The 21,707-nt window shown below is 41.1% G+C and overlaps 1 protein-coding gene across 9 annotated transcripts in view; it reads left to right on the top strand.

Annotated features, from left to right (window-relative positions):
• The window catches only part of mcf2lb (mcf.2 cell line derived transforming sequence-like b), a 34,863-nt gene that overhangs the window by 2,936 nt on the left and 10,220 nt on the right, over positions 1–21,707 (top strand). The window contains exons 1-8 of one of the 9 annotated variants that reach the window (XM_020100744.2): positions 1,788–2,401; positions 11,857–11,940; positions 13,368–13,482; positions 17,357–17,447; positions 20,483–20,602; positions 20,833–20,949; positions 21,268–21,417; positions 21,528–21,652. In XM_020100744.2, coding sequence (XP_019956303.1) covers positions 2,245–2,401; positions 11,857–11,940; positions 13,368–13,482; positions 17,357–17,447; positions 20,483–20,602; positions 20,833–20,949; positions 21,268–21,417; positions 21,528–21,652 — 959 coding nt within the window. In that variant the 5' untranslated portion in view covers positions 1,788–2,244. Of the gene's footprint in view, positions 1–1,787; positions 2,402–2,659; positions 3,044–5,140; positions 5,734–9,676; positions 9,834–11,856; positions 11,941–13,367; positions 13,483–16,477; positions 16,728–17,356; positions 17,448–20,482; positions 20,603–20,832; positions 20,950–21,267; positions 21,418–21,527; positions 21,653–21,707 lie in introns of those variants that run through there. The other 8 variants (XM_020100745.2, XM_069533156.1, XM_069533155.1 and 5 more) reach the window with 8 other exon arrangements.

Here is a 21,707-nt window from a genome sequence, read left to right as displayed (position 1 = left end):
TCAGATTTGAAAGTAACTGTTACTTGCAGCTCCAATCACAGACGGCCTTTCCTCTCCTCCACTCTCTTTGACCTACTTCCTGTTGATTTGAAGGGACACATCAAGCTCAGTGCGTCACAGGTCTCAGCTTTTTAACAGCAGTGTGTTCATCTGCAGCTGATGATCCTCCTTATCGTGTAGTTATAGTCACATATGTTGTGGTTTAGAGGTTTTGAGCTGCTGTGACTATTGTGAACCACACCGTGCTGTATGTAAATCATTACGTTTGATGGTAAAGGCATGTTTTAAGGTAAGGGATACAGAAACACTAATGAACGTTAAGCAATAAGTTGCAAAGAAATGAATAGAAGTCAATGCAATGTCTTCTGTCACAGACATAACTGTCAATAATTATATACGATTTCAGCGCAGCATTCTTTATTGATCATATGATTCTTATTTGTATTGGTTTGATGGAAAGCACACAAAGGACGCTTGGTTATCAGATGACCAGATCATATGTGAGACTTTATTGTTAAAGTGACTATCAGGTGCCTTGTAAGTTAGAGGTCAGAGGTTCATTCAGCTGCAGTGGGTGAGCTGTGCCATTCACCCTGAAGGCAGAGCAGGTGCCAGATGGATACAGCAGCTCACCATTAGTCTCCAGCTAGGCAGCTACAGTCAGAGACACAAGTCGACTGAGCCAGGCAGCTCCAGCAGTAAAACATAGTTATTATAGTTAACTAGTCACAACCTATTGTTTTTTATCCTATAAGAAGTTTAATGCCTGTAGAGAGATTCCTGAGCTTTATGTTAAAAGCTACCTGTAATTTTCTGCTTTCAATTCTTATCTATTGTATGTTTTTATTTGTTTTCAGTGTTTGTCAATAGAAATACAACAATGGCTTTTTAAGGGGTCACTTTGACGCTCAGGGTGAATTTGATCTCCTCCAACCTAAATGAAGCATAATATCCCAGATTCATTTCACTGAATTTTGTCAGCTGATAATAACATTTAGCTCAAAGTACCGTCGTTCCAATTTACATGCTCACAGAGCCACTTGCTTGTAGACTCTTGTTTATTGTATTTGAAGTCCTTTGTGTATTTCATTAGCGTCAGCCACAGGTATTAATGCATTATGTATGAGCCTTAATGGTAACTTGTGAGGAGAAGAAGACAGGTGTTTGAGCCATGTGTGCATGTGTCTGTTTGTCTCTACAGGAAGCATCCGACCTTATTAAGAGGGGAACTGGAAAAAAACATAGGGGGGTGATGGACGGATAGAGGGGAGGGGTAAATGTCATTCAATAGGAAGCTGATGTTTTGCATCTTGTCCCATGCAGGTCTCATCAGTATGTGTGAGAGTGCAGCCCCGCTCTCATTCTTACTCTAAGCCTATAAACAGCAAGCTGCCTTTTTGCTTGCCAGCTATTACCACACACACACACAAACACAAACACAAACCCACACACACACACACACAAACCCTTGTTCAAGAAGCCTTTTAAAGGTGACCCTCAGTTTGTTCGTCCACCTCAAGTACTGACCACATATTGCACAACAACACACCCAGAGCTGTCCATGCACAACACAATTCTTTTATTGCAATTTATTGATAATGACTTGCAATTTCTACCTGTGCAGTGTTTTTTATGGGTTTTGCATCTTCAGGACTGAATACGGGGAAGAATCTGGGAAGATGGAAGGAGGGACAGAAAAGGCAGATTAGTGAAGGAGTGGGGGAATATAATTAGCCTCAGCAGCAGAAGGGGATTTGTGCTCCACCGGCTGCCCTCTGCTCCTGCTCCCTACTACCCTCCTCCCCTCTCATCCTTCCTTGGAAACCTGGGCTGCTCTGAGTTGTTAATAGTTGCACTGTCGACGAGGTGTGCACCAGAGTGTGTGTGTTTGTGGAGAGAGGAGTGTATTCTCAACTCCAGTGTTAACAGTGTTTGCTTCAGAGGTTCTGCAGACAGTGACTCAGCTCTTTTTGGTTCAACTCGCTTTGCACTGTGCTGTTTCCTGAAGTCCCCATGAGGCTCTGCAGAGGACCCTGGACTTGTCTTATATTTAGCCAATGCAGACAACTCCTCACAGGATGCATGTGAGAGCATGTCTGCTTGATCCTGAGTGCTCTGGAACATTGCAACAAAAAAAGGATCCTTCCCATGCCTGCATTGGGGAACTTCATTTTGGATTTTATTAGCGTGGGGTCTCTCTTGATGACAGTTTGTTTGAGTGTGTGAGACCAGCAGCCAGCTCTCATGTCTCTGCATGAGTTTCTGCGGGAGGGTGGTGAGGCGTCGTACCGGCTCATGAACCGGCTCAGTCATCTCATCCAGAACTTGGACATCTCTGGACTGGGCACTCCTTTCCCTTTTAGCCCTGCCAGCAGGAAGAACTCCTGGAGCTACTGGGATGGTAAGAGGAGATGGCATCGTGTGAGAGAGTGAATGTTTGCACTTTTTGCAACTTTTTTAAAGCTTTGGAAAGTTCTATATGCGATAACATGTGCATTAGCTTACATCTGTGTGTGTGTGTGTGTGTGTTATTTTCCTGACTGAGCACTGGCCAGAGTTCTGCAGGGCATGATGCCCAGACCTTCACACTGTTTCCTGTGGGCTTCCCTTGCTCCCCACTGGGCTGTTTCTGTGTCTTTCTTTGTGTGTATAACAGTTTGTGACTGTGTGTGCGAGTGCGTGGCTGCGCAGCTTAAACAACCTCCCCAGTTTCCAACATACACATCCCAGCGGCTGCCTTCACATTTTTTTGCTGGAGCAGTAACAGCAATTTTCAGCAAATGCAGAAATCGGTGGACGCAGCAACTTACCAGCAGGCAAGCTGGTGCAAAGGAGTAGGAACTGCTGATGTAAAGTTGCTGAGTTTGCAAGTTGATGTCCTCACAGGCAGATTGTTGCCACTCAGAGACCTTGGTTTTGCCACTGCATAGGAAAGGACTCTCCCTGATCTTTCTAACATACAAGGAAAAAAGCATGGTGAAGAAAGCCAAGAGGAGAGCTTCTCAATGGGATAGCGGGATGCAGATGGTCCCGCTGAAGCCACGTGAGTCAGGAGACGTATGGATGTCGTATTTGTCTTTATGAGAAGGCTACTTGTTTATTTTTATCCTGCGCATATAATGCAGGGGAGGTATGGTGATCAGTGTGTCCGTCCCTCCATTCATCCGTGTGTCATTTCTTTTGTTTCTGGAGCAGAACCTGAAAACTATTTGGACTTTTTTTTCATAAAACTTCACAACTATGGTAATCAAGTAGTTAATGGTGAGTTTTGATGTTTGGCGGGGGTTGGGGGGGGGGGTCATACCGTCTCCTGATGACTCTTGTTCTATTGTAGGACAAGCTGACTGTGTCTGCATGTGAATTTGTGCATATGTAAGCTACAACATAATGCGCAGTGAGATCATTAGATGTCCATAGCATTGTTTTTGGTTTCTGTGACGCAGCTTCATTCTTCACTGAGGTCATCCTCTGTTATTTATGTTTATTCTGTCCTTGTGTATTTGATCCAAGCTTTTTCTATACCTGGCTCTAATGGATTGAGTGTATACACTGCACGTGTGTGTTCTGGCTTTCATGCACATATAGGAATGCTGTCCTGATGGTTGTACCTTCAGCCGTGTAGTTTCAGGGAGAGTTTTCTTTTCCTTTCCTCTGCAGCTCTGTTAAGGTCATTAGTGGTACAGAGAGTTCAAATGAGCGGAATCTTGTTGTTCACTCTTTAGTTGTTTGGTTTTAGACACAGATCTGGGATAATAGGGACCCATCTTATGTGTTAAATCTTTTCAGGATAGTATAATATGTTTGTTTAATTTGTAAGTTACACACAGAAAACTTCCTCCTACTGATTCTTAACAATCTAAAGAACATTAACTTGTCTATTTTTTATTCAAATGATTCTGAATCAAGTTGGCTCTTAATGCTAATACTTAAATCTGTAAAAAATTACAGAGCATGTGTCATATTAGTACATTTATTTTTGCAAAGCTACTACTCCAACTACTGACCTCTGAAGTCGGTGGAGTCAAACCTCTTTCTCTTCCATCCTCTTACAGATTGTGCTTTTATTTACTGAACTGAGAGTCTAAACACAGAGAGTATAGTGTGTCCCTCAATTCTCATAGAGACAAACTTTGGGGCTATATAAAGTGGCTCGATTTGAGGACTTATTAATAATTAATTTCAAATAAACACATTTGGTAGCTTGGAAACCACTGAGAGCTCATGTTGCTGTTGTCAGTGGAGCTGTCAGTGATAGAACTATAAAGTTTGTCTAACAGAGTAGAGCTGTGAGTTAATGTGTCAGTTTGTCCCTTTGTTGGTTCACTTTAAGTTGTGCAGTTCTCTTTCAAGGTTTATGGCACTGATAACCTCAAGCATAACTTTGGTCGTAGAGTAAACACTGATACACACACACACACACTCAACACAAAAATGCCTTGCTCAGACTTTTTTGCACCACTGAACTTCTTTATGATTTGGGCACAGAGCAGTATCTCTTGGCTCCTTTGGACTGAAATCTATCTTTTGCACATCTCATTGAATTGGAATCTAAATTGCCACATTCTGTTAAGAAACAGTGTCTGTCTTTGAGAGTTCTCATTAGAATTAGGTCTTTCAGTAAGTTTGTAAGAATGGGGTCTTTTGAGTGGTCTAAACAAGAATAGAGGCTTTGAATGGATGCAGTCTGTGAATGGTTACATGGGGATGCAGGCAGTGTTTGAATGGGTTGGTCAGAATGGAGGCTTTGTACTTTTGGTCCACATATCCTGAGATAAGGCAGATGAGGCGGCCTGGGTTTTGTTAGTGTAGGTAAATGAGCCCATGGAGCTGCTGCACCTTCCTAACCACTGTGACACGACATACAGTAGCATGACCTAACTAAAAACTTCACATTTGGACTTTCTGGGTCCTTTATATCATGGAGTCAGGCTCAGTCACACATTAGCAGGTTAGAGGCATTGCTATTGAGCCAGGAGGGGTCAGGTAATTGTCCTTTCAGGGAGGGGTAAGGGCAGTCAGTCAGGCAAGCAGGGAGGGTGGGGTTGAGTTTTACACTGTAGCTTTTGTCTACAGGCAAAGTAACCTGAGGTTGCAATGGTAAGTCCTCACAGTCACTGAGTGACGTCCTGCAGGCTGTATAGCACCTGTCAGAGAGCGACGGGCTGAATGTGCAATGTAAGGGAGAGTCTGAGTCAGAATGAAAGTGAAATAGATCTTCTGATAGCTTTTTGCGAAACTGCATGGAACCAGTGTTGTGGATGAGGAGTGAACTAAAGGTAGCCTGCAGGATGGGAGGAGAGCAAGTGGCAGATTCAGGCGTCTTGATGGAGAAGGATGTGGAGGTCGAGTTAGACTCCGGGTTTTACATTCAAGCAGATCCAGAGCTGAGTGAAGCGGGATGGGTGAGTGGAGGTTCTGATGAATGTTCAGACACGGAGGAGCTGGACTGGTTTTTGGTGACAGGACACATAGAGGATGAGGAGCGAAGAGAGGGACGCACAGGAGAAGATGTCGGGAGTCAAACTCAAGAGGAAGGAGAGATGGAAGCTGACTCTGAGTCAAATAAAGTTAAAAGTGGAAGGACTGGTGATCAGACCGAAGGGGTGAAAGATACACAGGGAGTGTTAGGTGTGTGTTCGTGGTCAGCAGAGGAGAGTGGGGGTCATGTGCGGATTTCTCTGGAGGAGGTGGAAAGATACTACAGATTTTCACGTTACTGCAGATGGCTGCATGGTAGGTGTCAAAAATCAAATTATTTCTTTATCTTATTCTGTTTTTCTCTGTCTCACATGATAATTATTCCTTTGTTTTTCTATCACCAGACTCTATTTTTTTGCAGTTTTTCCCTATTAACAGTTTGGGGCTGTCATCAGCACATGTTCCACTTCTCTTCTGTCATCTCCACCTTTGTGGATAAAAGCTGCATTTGCCAATTGTTCCTTTTATGTGGTTGAAATCTGGAATTGAATTTCAGCAATATCTGTCTTTTTGCCTGTTGAATTCTACCACAGCTAAAAGAGGAAACTCACAAAGGAAGCGGATGCTAATAAAAATCAACAGTGATGTCTTTCTATATTGTATTCAGACGGAACCGTGGGTAAATAATGCTGATGAAATAAGTTCTGTTGAAATTAGATGTAACAGAAGATTAGAACCATTTGTCTGTTTTTAAACATGCACTTATTTTCATGAATGGTTGATTTTTTTTTTTCTTCTGTGTAGCCTCCCACCTTTCTTGATTTGTTTGTTAGGTCACCACCATTGTTTTTGTATTTCAACCTTCATCTGAATCCTCTTACCCCTCGCCTTCCTTCATTATATTATACAAACTCATTGTTACCACTCAATGCTATTTAATGCTTTATCTCTGTCACACCTCCTCCACCATGGCCATGACTGTAAGCCCCTTATTTCTACTTGTTGCCCTCCCCCACTTTTTTTTGGCTTCCTCAGTTCCTTTCCCAACTATGATCTGTCTGAGAGTGAATCACAGATTTTCAATTTCTTATCTAAAGACAGTGAAGACACAAGCAATCTAACTAGAGAAGTTTCTTTCTTAAACATTAATTAACATTTTAATAACCTGCTCCCTTCAGTTTAGATGTTTTTCCTTACGTGTGTGTTTTGGTCTTTTCAGGCCCAGGCTTCTGCTCTAGTTTTAATCTGTGTATTAGTGGCAGGCGGTCCAGGTGTGTGACTGTGACCCACTAATGTTTGACTTGTCACCCACAAACATAAACGTGAGTGGACACTAATCCCCATCTTTAAGCCTTTTAAAGAACATTAGCGCCTCATCCAGCTGGTGGTGTGTGTTTGAACGTTGGAATTAGTTTATGTTCAGGGTGTGTATTTTATAATTAGCAGAATTACAGACTATGCATTGTAATTGTTTTGCAACGTTTTCATCAGTTTCCCTGGGAATAATTCATGGATCTGGCACATTTAGTAAACTATCTTTGAGTGTGTGCAGATTAAATTTAAAGGACTTTTGGGCCTTGGTGGATATGTGCACTCTACTGAGCGACTTTCTAGTTTATTGTAACACAATACAGGCACATGTGAGTTGCAGTATGTTAAGCTGTTATTCTCAATGAGCTTCATGATTCTTATTTACCTTGAGAGGATGGAACCAGTCTAAGTTTCAGTTAAACCACCTCAGAGACATGATTTCTTTCACATTCCTCCCTGAACTCTCATTAGATAATCGTGACGTCACTGATACTCACATTGATCAGTAAACGTTGAAGGAAAAGAGACGGGAAAGACACTTGAGTGGTTTCACTGTCTTGTGCTTTTGTTGGAGAAACAGTAGCATCTGATACTGTCTCTTCCTCTCCTTCTTCCAGATGGCCTGGGGGACATTTAAGTTGTATAATACTGTGTGAATGATGACTGGTTGTTTGGAAGGAGTACAAGAAGAAAACTACAGTGACTGAGATGCGACTGAAACTCAAATCTGACATCTTTCAGGAGGGGGTTTTTCAGTAACACAATAGCCTCTTCCATCTCTCTGGCCCGGGTGGGGGTTGGGGTGTGTGTTTGATTTGATACGTGTGGGACTGGCTGGGGGCAAGGCGTGGCCGGCTGAGTGAGGCAGGGTCACAAAGTGGAAACTGATGGAGGTTTCTGTGTGAACTTGAATCCCCCAGGAGCGCGGCAGCTCCTGCTAGTGCTCTGCAGGTGACCAGACGGTTTCAGCTTTGTGTCCAAACACCTCAGGCAGCGAGTGGCTCCACTGCTTTACTAAGTTACAAACATCACAGATGTGGTCATAAATCCAGTCTCATTCCCACTCGCCTGGCTTCTGTTGAGAAACCCCACCGGTGCTCACACCCTTGCTTCAGGTTAATCTCAATGAAAAGAAGAGAAGGAAGCTGTGTCTCATGTGACGAAAGTAGATATCAGTAGGTCATTTGCTTCTAATCAATATCCTTATCAATCTCTGTTATCTACAAACCATCCAATCAATTGACGAGATGGTGGATACAGAAGGTCAGGTAATAATAGAAGAGACGGGTTTGACAGATCATTTTTCTGAAGACAAACACTGGCACAGTCCATGAGAATGTGTCCACGATCGATAATGTTTGTCCAGCAACAAGGAGGCTTTTAATTCATAATACATGAGCTTGTGCTGTATCATAAACAGAAGCAATGTGAGTGGAGGAGGAGACGAATAGATTTACAGTAAGTGAGGTTGATTGTAAAGCACCTTCAGTCACAGCAGGTTAACAAGGTGTTAATTTAAGGTTTGCAACTGCTCATGTAATTATCTACTCTTGTATAATACATGCAAATCACTGAATGTTATCATATTCCTTGACATTGTAGATTTAAATATCAACCTCATGGATCTCCGGCTGTTGTAAAATGTAAACCCAACTGGTGAAAGTTTAAGAATATGTGTAGCTCCTGTCTGTTTATTGCAGACCACCTTTCCCTCCTGTTTTCTACACAACATTGAAGCTTAAACTCTGTGTTCTTGCTACAACACATCAGCTAAATAGCAAGATATTCAGTGCAAGAACCAACCAGATTCAGACAACCCTTTTCAGATGTCCATACTGGGTAGGTGGGAGTGTGGGTGGATAGTTTGACGACACAGGCCACAAATACTTGTTGGCTGACTTTTCTCAAATGGTGGAGCATCTTAGAAAATGGCAGCAAGATTATTCACTGTTTTCCTGCTTGCAACTGCAGTCTTACATTTAATTATTTCTTTGGGACAGATGTACTTACATTTTTTGATGCCCTATCACTTGATCCTGATACGTAATTATCATGGTACTTTAAATAAAGAAGTTGAAGTGCTCATGGTACAACAACGATTCATAATGTAAGACATTTGCACTGTACAACAGCCGAAAACCTGCAGAAACACCGGTATGGTCCTTTAAATGTCCTGATTAGGTAAAACCTTTTGATTAATGTTGTTTTGACACAACCGACATGGCACCAGCTGGTCTGTGGAAAAAGGTTTAGAGGAGGGCAAACCAAGACGGCCAACTTGAATCAGTCCTGTCCTCGTGTGTCTGTCTGTGTGTGTGTGGGGAGGACCCAAAGAGTGTTATACTTGTAGATTCGACAGCTTTGTGACCGCATATGGATAAAAATGCAGCTGGCTGTTGGAGAGTTAAGACTTAGTTTTAGTCTAGAGGTCAGAGGATGCATTTCGTCAAAGATAGATCCCCACAAAAACGGATATTCAAGTGTGTGTGTTTTCTTACCTCTTTGGGACTTTTTCCAGCATAAACACTGACCTTCTCAGGACATTTCTGAGTTCCTGGTTAAGGTTACGGTCATGCATGAATTGCTCTTGGTTAGGGATAAGGGTTTTGTCAAACTGAATGGAGTTCAATGCAAAACCCTCATAAAGATAGCTGCCTCAGAGTGTGCTCTGTGGGCATCAAAATACTGCTGGACCCCACAGTTTGAACTGGTCGTTAGAGAGTTAAGGCTTTGTGGTCTGGTAAAGCACTATGTCATAGACAGAACCCCACAAAGACAAGATATACAGTACAAGGACGTTTGTGTTAGAGAGAGAGGCAGCTAATAAATGTCAGAGTAGTAATACCTTAAGGCTGAAGTCACCTGATACTGCTTCTCAAACAAAGAGCAACAGCAAGTCTTTTTGGTTTGTTTAAACGGCACTCAGAGGGAGTGCTCAGTGTGAATGAAGAGACGGAAACAGGCACACTAACATAAAGGAAAAAGAGTGCATAACACAGAGGAATATAATGTGAGATTCTGTGATGGACACCTCCAGTGAAGATTAGGTAGACGTGTCTTTGGCTGAGCCCAGTGTCACCGCTTTGCTGTGTTTCCAAGAACAGGTACAGTGACATACAGGGAAAAGCTCTCGGGATTAAAATGTGTATTCATCTATTTCTTATTAGTATTCAGTTGTTTTGATATGATTGTAATTGTAAATGTCTTTAAAGTAAGGATTGTATGACTTTTCCCATTTTTCATGCTCCACCTTCGATCATATGAAAATATGAGTGGAAAATGAGTGTTTTTCCTAAACTTGTGTAAAGCATAATATAATTGTTGGATTGATAATTATCATGAGATTTACAAAAAAATTAAGTGATACTTATGATTCAGAAGGATGATATGGACTAAAGTGGAAAACCTTTCCAGTGTTTCAGTGGCACAGTGACTCATTGTAGACTATGTGAGGAAACTAGAGCAAACAGTCAGACTATGAAGAAAAGTCAATATTGCTCTTACTGTTGCTTTCATACATTTACAGAAGGAAATGTCTGTGACTGTGAGAAACTCCCTCCTGTAATATGACTGCTCCAGACCTCAGAGTCTCCTCCTTACCATGATTTTCATATGTGGCTGCAGCTTTATTTTTTATCTGAAGTACAGTATCATAAGAGAGTTTGTGCACAATAGACACGTTATCACACCTGCAGCTCTCCAGCCCTGGGGATGTTGTTCAGCAAGAAAAGCTTTTATACAGAAATAGAAAAGTAATGGAGAACTGAAGAGGGCAGAGCTTCGTGTTTTTATGACCGAACTGTCTCTGCTCTGACTTACAATGTGGTCTCTTCGCTTCCATGATGCGTACAGAGCCTTTTTGGGAACTACATATAAAATATGCAGGTATCTTTAAAAATGGTCCTTAACTGAGGGGTTTATTTTCTTTACTGGGATTGGTTAGGTGCCTTCGTGAAATGACAATAACTCATCAGTGTTTCCTTGTCAAAATGCTCCCTCAAACATATGTTTCCTTTTTCAAAGTAACTTCTCACAGCAGCATTTGACTGCAGTGTGCCCACTGATGTTTCCCTCAGGCTTTTCATTACGACATCGACATTTAACAGACGGTTTAGTTCAAGGAGACTTGACACAACAGAACTTTAAACACATGCTTGCTTCGTTTGATGATACGAGACACGAATCCAGTGAAATGAATGTGAATGATGAGTTTTATTCACTGCTGGAGGATAAAAAATTTATCTTCCCAATGTTTTCATACTGATGCACAATGAAATGAATCATATGTTGTATTCACCTTGTTAAATATAAAACAGAGTAAAGAGTAAAGCAGTACTATCTCATTCCAATAATAAAGTACTGTACGTCGTCACATTTCCAGCATTGATTTTTATGCTCCAAATTGAACTGTGGCCAGTTTTCATTCAGAAGCTTCTTGATACATACACTGAATGTTGCATGGAGATTATTTAAGTTTAATGTATAGTATTCCTGAACACAAGCAGCAGTCAGACAGATTTTAATCTGTATAACCTAAACTCTCTATTTGTAGCATCTCCCTATTTCTGCTTTGTCTAATGAATTATACCACAGTGGGGAAAATATTGTATTCACCTGCTTCCTCAATATATCACTGTAAGAATTCCTTCAGCTCAGCTTGACAACAAGCTACTGGCTAGACTGCTAAAGCCTCCCCTCCTGCCCCCCTCGCCCATTGGGTGTCTGTTGTCCAACTACCAGTTTGAGTCCTGGTATAACCATGATCTCCATTTCCTAATGAGAGAATAAGTCTTAAATCTGATTATTTTAATCCTTACGAAGGGAGTCAATGGGGGGGCAGAGAGCTGTAGAGGGCCAAGTTAGTGAGGGGTCCAACAGAGAGTGTAATGAAATAGTGAGTGGGGTAAATTACCATCATGAGTTCTCCAGTGGTCCTGTGATCACCAATAACCTCAATGTACTGGTAGTACTAATATAACTATAGTTATATCACATCTTCAAAAGTGTTTTTAAGTTTTATATCTGCTTGTATACACGACATGCAGCAACGTGATAATGTAACAGATCTGAGAAGCTTCATCTTCAGCTCTGATGTGTCTCATACATTTTGTTTCTTCTGTATTTCAGATGAAATCATGGAGCTGGACAGCAGCCCTCTCCACGCTGCTGACATCACCCCTGACCTCAAGAAGCAGTTCGCCTTCCTCTCAGGTGTCTTGTCTTTGTCTGTGTGTTTCAGTGGATAAGGACTTGTGTTCCTATTCACCATTTTTGCCTCAACTCTTCTGTCTGTCAGTTTATTTCTTCAGTAACTCTCTTGTGTCTCGTCCGTGTGGGGAGTAATTTCTATATTAACTCTTCCATTTAATATTTGCATAGTTCCTGACCGTTATGATTTGCAATTCAAATGTCATCTCCCTCATTTTCCTCTTCCAGATACAGCAGCTGCTTCTTTTATTGTTACTGTCGCCTGATCTGCATTTCACTTACTGTCTCTAAATGGCCAGGTCATGATAAACGTCATGGTTCGATCCCCACAAGTGTCTGTTCACAATATTTGAGCTTTCTGTTGCACAACTTTATAAAAGCTGTCGTGTGCGTGAGTCAGCGTGTCAGTCAGAGGTGACCTTGTGACTGCTGCAGAGCCGGGAACCATTTTCTCGCAAAGATCAAAGCAGATGTGAAACCATGACCATGCACTTGCTGTTGCCATAGTGACGAGAGAAGAAAAGGCGGACAGATTGATATTCCAGTCACATGCGCTGACAGAGCAGCTGTTCCACAAAGTGTGTGTGTGTTTGTGTCTGTCTGTGTATGAAGTGCTGTTGACCCTCAGACATGTTCTGAGTTGGCTTCTTAATATAAGTGACAGGGTCCAAGAGGAAAACACAAGCTTCTCTGCAACAGTTTTATATTTTGTTATTCTCTGAGTGGACAGAAAGTTGATTTCACATGTCTCTGAGCACCACTCATCATCAAAATCTAATTGTACTTATGGGTTTTTCCAAGCAACAAATCAAATCTGAGTAGAGTTGAGAGGAAGCAGATGCTCCATATTTTATTGTTAAACTCCTCATAAAACAATTGAAAAGAGTGATTTCCTAATTACGTCTTTGGCTGTTGCTGATTTAGTCATGAATTGAAGACGGAGACTTAAGATTTGAAACAAGGGGCTTTCATTTGAAGATGAGGAAACAAAGAGACGTAAGATAAGATGAGGAAATAATATAATTTTTTAGTACAGATCGGTTCATTTATTTAAATATCGTGCAAATTATAGTGAAAAAACAAAACAACAGGAAACAATTGAAAAAAAAGAGGAACAAATCACACTGTTATCGAGACTCTGTCAGTTTCTTATTTCAAATTAATGTTTATCATTGCAGCAACTACATTAAATGATTGCTTGTTTAGACGTAAACATATGAGACAGAATAGTTTGTTTTCATAGATTTAGATTTTCTCTGTCTCAACTCAACAGTCACACGGCACAGTCAGTGCCCCCATGTGGTGACAAATGGTTTTCTTTCCTCATATATAATGTCCTGTATATAATGTTAACATAGTATATACCTGTATTCATATATATATATATTCATGTAGAAAATTGTTTCTATTTCTATTTTTCTATCTTCTAGGAGGTAGAGGAGATAATGGCAGCCCAATCATTGTGTTCCCAGAATTCCCTGCATTTGGAGAGATCACGGACAGAGAGTTTCACAACGTGCTGACCTATCTGACAAGTGTACCCAGGTAAAGTCCCTCACCGACTGATTGGCACTCTCACACAAATCTGTTAACCGCACCTTCCTTTCCTACATTTTTCATCCCCTTTTCCCTTCATTCTATTTCCTGTCCTCCTTTGTTTTTGAACAACATCCACTTGTGTCACCATCAGCTCGTCTCCTCTCTCTCGTCTTTGCAGTCCTGTGATAAAGTTCGAGTGTGTTCACAAGTTTTAACTGGTTTTTCTGTGTGTAGTATGCTTGTTCTTTGGTTTTCCTTCAGTCCAGAGAAGCAAATGAGAATTGGTGAAAGCGTGTGAAGTATCAGAGGCAGTAGAGATTTGTGAAGATGTTTTTGTGTTGGACAGCTGCCAGTAGGGGGCAGTGGACACAGCTTCACTTCATGAAGATCATGATGCGGAGGATTTTCTCAGATGATGGCACAGATATCTGCAAAAAGAGAAGAGGGTTGTGATTCCTGCATTAATGATATGGCCAAGTCATAATCCAGGGTCTTTATCTGTCGGCTGCAGATTGTCTTTGTACACATGGGCAGACCACATGAGACGGGGGAGGGGGAGAAAGTATAAGAGAATATCCCCTGGAAAACAGCTTCCTCTCATTTCTTCCCTGTTTAATTTCATGTTTTCTTTGATAGTTGTTTTTTTTTCTGCTTCTTGGTTTTAGCCCTTCTTTATGTGTCACGTCCTTCCTTCATCCTGCCTGTGATGGCAAAGTGTGTAAAAATAGAAACTGCAGCGATTCAGACTTTTTGAATGTGAATAATTCAAATAGACAGCTGAGCAGAGCCTAGTTTGGAGAAAAAGACACATTTCAGTGTTAAAAGTTATTTTTGTGTCCGTATAGCTGATCTCATGTTGCTTATTCTTTCTGTCAAAATAATGAATTATTCCATCCTATTTCATGACCGAGCCATACTTTTATTTCAATCAGGATTTAGCTTTTCTTGTGACCAGAATATCAACTTCTGAGGAATGAGATTTTATTTTTATTTCCCAAATCCTGGCTGAAAATAGCGGGCAGCAGATATTATTTCCACATGTCCAAATTCACCGTGGTCTGTTAGAGGTCACCAGTGATCTGAAGGAGGGTCGTTCACAGAAGCTGTTGTGGATACAGAAACAGATGGCTGGAGCTACCTGAGGGACCCACACCCCTGACAGGGCACAGTCCACAACCGGCGGCAAATGTATTACGACCTTGAACAGCTGCTAGTAGTTTCAAATGAATATCTCTGGATCAATATCAATTACAGATGTGATCCCTAATGTTGATTCTTTCAATCCCTATATTCTTGTTGTCATATGTACTTTACTTTACAGTTTAATAATAGCTGTGTCCTTCACAGACCATGTTCCCATCTCTTTCCCTTATTTCTTTTTGTATCTCTCCTTTGTATATGTGCATTCTTGCATGGGTCTAGTTTGGTTGGATCTTGTCAGTACTGTACAAAGCAAAGGACACTTTAGAGAGGAGACAGCATCACTCTATATTTTGTATTATACGATTATAGAAGGAAGTATAATATCAAAAATGTCTCTATATAGAGAGAAACTGTGGAAATCTTTAAAAATAAAACAATGCTCAAATATTATTCAATTTAAGAAAATGTTGATTCATGTATTTTTGATTTGTTACTTGAAAAGAAATTCTTAATTGGAATGTGTTTATGTAGTTTTTATTTTTGGATTACGCTGAAATAACAGAAATACACTACAAAAAAATTAGAATTAATACTACGATATTTTGCTGGATTTTTAATACAGTTTTCTCATAAAATGATCTAATCTTTTTTTTAATTTAACAAACCACTGCCCTTATATCCAAACAGTCACTTTTTCTGCTCTTTAGTGCTTCAGGGGGAGGGGGGGTGGTTGTAGCAGTGTGTATGTATTGCTATGTGATATGCGTTCATGCTGCAAATTCCCCTCATCTGCATCACCATTACAGACAGTGCTTTTTCACAGCTCAACTCACAGCTTACATGGCCTCCACACGCTTTGACCCCGAGCATTACAGTAATTATTATTAGTATGCTCTTGCATGTGCAACCACAAGATCACCAGGCAATTTTATGAATATTTAAATGAAGCCGTTTATGCGTGAAACTGCCTGTTTGCAAGATGATAATGGAAGTTATGCATAAGATTTTACGATTTACTGTGTCCAAGTTTGAATTTATCATTTCAAATTAGAATTAGTTCCTTTTAGCTGTTGTTTAACTGTAAGCACTGAATCAAATGTTGATCTGAGATGCTGTTTTTCGTATAACACTGCATCAGTGGCAATGTTTTGAAAACACCAGATAAAATGTGGTTTAGATGAATCTCTGGTTTATATCCATTGTCCCAACACAACTAAGAAGCAGAACAGATAAATACAATATGAATACATGTTATATATCATGGTTTTTTATAAAATAATTAGGGCATTTGGCTGACATACATCTGGGGGATTGTGGTGTAATAGCAGCATTAGATGCTCATTTCCCCATGTTCCTCTAATGTTCTTTTATTTAACATGTGTAGTTATATGTTCACCATAAACCACCCTCTCATCTAAGAAGCCGTAAATGTCTCGAAGGCAGAAAAGCTCTTGTCCTGCTCCCCCTCCTCCTTCTCCTCCTCCTCCTCTGTGGCTGAGATGTAAAGTAGTTTGTGCTTTGAAAGCCTGAGTGTCTCTGAGAGTCTGTGTACATGATTATACGCAGAGCAGAGAAGTGGGGATGACGGAGGAAGAGAATAGGAACAGATGAAAGGGGAGGGAAAGTGCAGGAGAGAAAAAAAAGACGAGAAGAGTGAGGATAGAGTAGAGAGGCAGACCTGGATCAAGACTCTGTGTTTTTCTAATATCTCAGAGCATCGTATGTGAGCCTGCCCCACTTCTATAAAGATCCAGTGATTGGCTACAAGAGCTGCTCATCACTTTGGAGCAGCCTTGTTATTGGCTTGTGTCCCAGCAGCTCTCTGTCTCATTGGAGAGATCACAGATGCTTCACCGGAGGATTCAGAGGCTGGATCTTGTGATTGTCTGAGGCATTTGTCTGTGTCCCTTCAGACAACACAACGCACTGGGATCTACTCATAACCTGTGGGGGGGGGGTTTTGGAATCCCATGGACTACTCTCTCAATCTGCTGCCACCCTGTTTTGTGCAGTTAATAGCTGCAGAATTAGAAGATATGAAAGCAAATACTTTGGGATAATTCTGCAAGAAAGATTGTGACAGTGCTGTTGGTGCATCATGTTTTCAGGTAAGCAAGAGGGATTCTGCCGGTGAGGCGGTGTGTAGCACTCCTGTCTCGTGGGACCAGAGAGACTGCAGGGGAAGGGGGGAGCAGGGAGAGAACAGGGGGCTGATGGCCAAGAAATCTGGAGGTGCAGCTTCACCGGCAGCTGGTGCAGTCCATAAAAGGACACGCTGCTAAGAAGATAAAAAGAAGCAAAACAAAATGAAAAGCTGTGAACAGGCTCTTGGATTCATCACTGTATGTTTTTATTTTGTTTTGTTTTATCTCTACTTTTCTGTCTTTAAAAGTGGCGATTAGGAGAAATGACACCTTTCTCTGTGGCCCTCCAAACTATGCTGCATGTTTGTTTTTTTGCCATTTATTTTTATTTTAGTTAGTTTAGAAGTTTCATCTGTAAATAATTTTTAAATCAATAAAATAACGGGGCCCTTCTTCGTTGACTGTAAGGATGTCCATCCAACCCAGTGATACAGAGAACAAGGATGAGTTAAGATTTGTGATTAAACCCAATGCACAGTTATAAATGATCTCATCTTACCTCTGGCTGTGATGACTCACCCCTGAACTATCTTTGTGGGTGAAACAGACCAGTGTGTAAGTTGTGTTAAATATGTTGCCTCTCTGTGTTCCAGTTTGTCATCGACAAGCGTGGGTTTCATCCTGGTCATTGATCGCCGGCAAGACCGATGGGCGGCTGTTAAGGGGACCCTGCTTCGCATTGCAGTAAGTTTGTGTCTGTGTGGGAGAGAAACAGATGTTTAATGAACTGTTGAGATGAGAGAACTAGGGTTTGAGGAGGCTCAGGGCCTCATGCGGGGGGGGGGGGGCATCCTCAATTCTCCTTCATGGCTCCACCACTAATGTCACCAGCAGCCTCGAGGGGCTGAGCCAACACCAGCCTTAAACTCCCCCCTCCATCACAGCATGTTTGTCTACAGCGACACAGAAAAACAGTCACATGCCAGAAAAACACAGAGTCAGTCATTCATTGAGATGTCACTCATCTTTTCTTCAAGCTGATTTACTAATGAAAAGAAAACACTTAAAAAAAAAGAGACCTAAACTAATTTATTTTAGATAATGAGTCAGCTAAATGATTGTGGATAACTCATCATGGTACATTTCAGTTGATTTAGCCTCAAGCTTCCTAATCTGCCCCTTTGTCCGGATCCATGCCAAAAATTTAATGGGTTCTTTTTGAGTAAATTTTGCATAATCCTGCTGACAAACAAACAGATGGGGCAGAAAACATAACCTCCTTGGTGGAGGTAACAGTAATAAATGTGAAATAATAATAAAAGTAAAAAATATTAATGATTCATGATTCATGTCGGTGGAATGTAGTTGTAATCAGTTAGTGTTCCAGTCTTTTCTTCTTGGGAATGAGCCTGAGTATCTATATTTCCATCAGTGTTTCATCCTTTCTGTCCAAATGTTTATAAATCACCAACAACCCTCTGTAAAATGTGTGTGGGTAGAATCATCATCATTATCATCATAATATTTTGGGTTTCAAATGATGGACAGTTAAGTAGCGGTTGTATATTCCAGCCACCTTAGTGCAGAGATTCCCATTTTTCAGAAATCTTGTAGAGAATAAAAAATGTTGCTATGTTTTTGGTTTGGACAGATCTCACAGAGGGCTATATGGAAAAATTAAATATCTGAGAGGGAGTGAAAGAGAGATGAATATCACCACCCATGGTCTCCAGAGACAGGGGGACCCACTCACTCATTCCAAATTAAATCAAGCTTTATTAATCCCACATGGGGACTGTTACAGGCTGACAGGCTGGTAATGGGGGGTTTCAGTCATCCCACAATACTGTCTGTTGTTAAATACATCATGATGAACACTGGAATTTTCAAGCTGCTACTGTGGAGAATAGTTCATGGGCTTTAAATCATATTTAAAACACACTGTGATGCATTTACTCAGTATGAAGTCAGTGTAAACAGGTTTGAGTGGATGACAGAGAGAGAATGAATGTTTCTGCTGTTGGATGATTCTTTGTCTTGACTTTGTGTGTTGTTATATTAGTGCACGTGTTTACACATGGTCTTGTGTGAATGTGGGTCAGTGTGTTTTGAGAAATTGTTTACAGCTGATTTCGCTGAATCTGATCTGATGACTGACACACAGTGCGTTTATAGACTGGTCCTAATTAAGTCTACAGTGTCGGTCCCTGAGGAATACCTCCTCCCGTCAGTTATGTGGTTCTTCTTTGAGGCTTTGTACGTGTGCGTGTGTGTATGTGTGTGTTAATCTCCCAGTCTGCCACTGACAAAGGAGTAGACCATGACCAAAACTGCCAGCGACCACAGACCCTCCAGCGTGTTTGAATTTTTAAAGGATACAGTGAGATATTCTATTGTGTGGTTGTTGTCTGTGTCTCATCTTACAACATCTCTGCTCTGACATCTTAACCCACACGTGACCAAATCTGTGTTCATCAAGTTTTAGTTTTCTACTTTAAAAATGGCTGAATAAATCCAGCCGCATGTGTTTTGTCTGCGGTGGACTCATCCTTCACAACCTACACAAATCTTACATTGTTTGAAACCTCTTGAGGCTCCTGTTTACTGCTGCAACAATTATTTGATTATTGGCTAAATGCTAAATTCATCGCCACCAATTTGATAAAATCTATTTAACAGTTAAACAGTTATTTCTAATGGAAAAAGGTTAAAATGATCTGATTTCTGCTTCTTAAATGTGAATAATTTCAGGTTTCTTTGTTCCCTTAATGACAGTAAAGTGAATATCTTTGGTTTGTTAAATAAACAAGAGATTTATATGGAGCAAACTATTATTACCATGATATAGAAACAGCTGCATGTTACAAAGACTGTATGTTAAATGGTGAATGACTATTTTTATGATTTATTCTCCTTCCAGCAGGTAAGAGAGGATAAGCACCTAAGTTGTTTTTTTTAATGAACAATGTTTTCTTTTTTTTTTTGCCTGCGTAGACCAGCATTCTAAAACTCACCTCTAATCTTTAATCAGGCATAAACATCCATTTAGTTCATTAGCTAATTAAAACTGCATTAATAGTTGCATCCTCTCAGAGGGAGAGATCAGTGTCCGCCCTCAAACATCCTCCAACTGCTTTCACAGCAGTTCTCCGTCTCTCAGTGGGTGTCACCCATGACATTTTAACTGGCTCTTTATTGGTTCTTTTGGTTCAGCTGAGTGTGTGGTGGAAACACAGTGATGCATATGAGGAGGATTAATATGGATGTTACTAAAGCATCAAATCAAACTATTCCATCTTAGTGAGATTTGGTTTATGCTGAGTAAAAAGCAAAATCTGTACCTTGTGCATATATACTGCTATATTAGAAAATGCATCAGAGCTATGCTAATTTTAATCTCAACAAAGCCCACGGGGTCAATAAAACCCTGCAGACATGTTCCTGAACACATGCATCTGCTGCTGGTGGCTCTCTCTACCTTGCTGTTGATGCAGAAGCTTCTTGGGGACACAAAGATTAATGTCCCTGCCACAGGATTGTGCCCCACATCCCCCACACCCTCCTCATTCTCTTGTCCTCCACACACTCCCATGTACTTGCATTCATGAATGTCTTTGAGAGTTTTCACATTGGAGGCAGAGGGAGAGACAAAAGGAGGGAATAACAGATAGGAAGCTCTGGTTCTCCGGCTGGAGTGTGATGTATGATGGGATCAGGGTGGAGGAGGATCCTGTCTGCTTTGTCACATGACTCACCGTCTCCCTGCTCGCTCATTTCAGGGCTCCTTCCCAGGGAACCTCCAGCTGGTTCTGGTTCTGAGGCCCACCGCCCTCCTGCAGCGCACGCTGTCCGACATCCTCTTCAAGTTCAACAAGGATGAGTTCAAGATGAAGGTTCCGGTGTGTAGTCACTCACGAGGAGGACAGAGGATGTTGCACCTTGTTAAGCCCTATGAGGCAAATTGTGATTTGTGAATATGAGCTTTATAAATAACATATGATGATTGAAAATAATAACATTTTGCAGAAATATTACACAAAACAATTTGGTCTTTTTCTGTCAATCAATGACTGGATATACAGTATTTATAATCAAATGACATGTACCTCATATTGTGTTTCTGTCTCAGGTGATCATGCTGAGCTCAGTAACTGAGCTGCACTCCTACATCGACCGCTCCCAGCTGACCCAGGAACTCGGGGGAATCCAGGAGTACTGCCATGAGAAGTGGATCTCCCACCGCACTGTATGTACACTGTAGAGTTTACAGCAGCTCACACTGAACGAGTACCATGGGCTAAATACACAAAGATCTTACAAGAAGCTTAGCAAACTAAATAAATATATACAGTGAAATAAGTGCACGTGAAAAATAAGAATAAATTAAACAGGACGATAAGTCTGATTTGAGAAGCTCACATCAAGACAGGGTGACAAAAGTTAAATTCACAAAATATGTATCTTTACTAGGATGAAACTCTCTATGAAAGCAGTTAAGGTAAAGTACTATAGCGTCTCACGATACCACCATCACACTGCGTCTGCTGTGTCTTGTTCACATCAGGCTATTGAAGGCTTTGCTCTGATGGTAAAGAAAACAGCACAGACCCTGCAGTCATTTGGGACGGAGCTGGCAGAAACTGAACTCCCAAATGAGATCCAGGCCACAACCGTCCTGCTCAGCACTCACACCAACAAGAAAGACAAAATGAAGGTAACACTATTGATACACACACTGAACTGTATTTCTCTGTGTATTTATACACACAGTAAATGTCTTTGGATTATGCATATGTTGCCCTCCCTCTGTGTGTGTGTGTGTAGGAGGATCTGCTGGTGGCTCTGGGTCAGGGCAAAAGGCTGTTGGAGAGCATCAATGAACCTGTAGTACGAGACCCCGACCACAACATGAACCAGGATGAGCTGGAGAATTTAGCCACTGTGCAAAGGTTAGAAAACTGACAGAGCTGCAGGATGGCTGCTAGTAAGCAGACAGAAACAATA

This window comes from Paralichthys olivaceus, chromosome 10 (assembly GCF_024713975.1).
Source record: "Paralichthys olivaceus isolate ysfri-2021 chromosome 10, ASM2471397v2, whole genome shotgun sequence".
NCBI lineage: Eukaryota > Metazoa > Chordata > Actinopteri > Pleuronectiformes > Paralichthyidae > Paralichthys > Paralichthys olivaceus.
The sequence above is the reverse complement of the archived record's forward strand: the minus strand, read 5'-3'. Positions and strand labels throughout refer to the sequence as shown.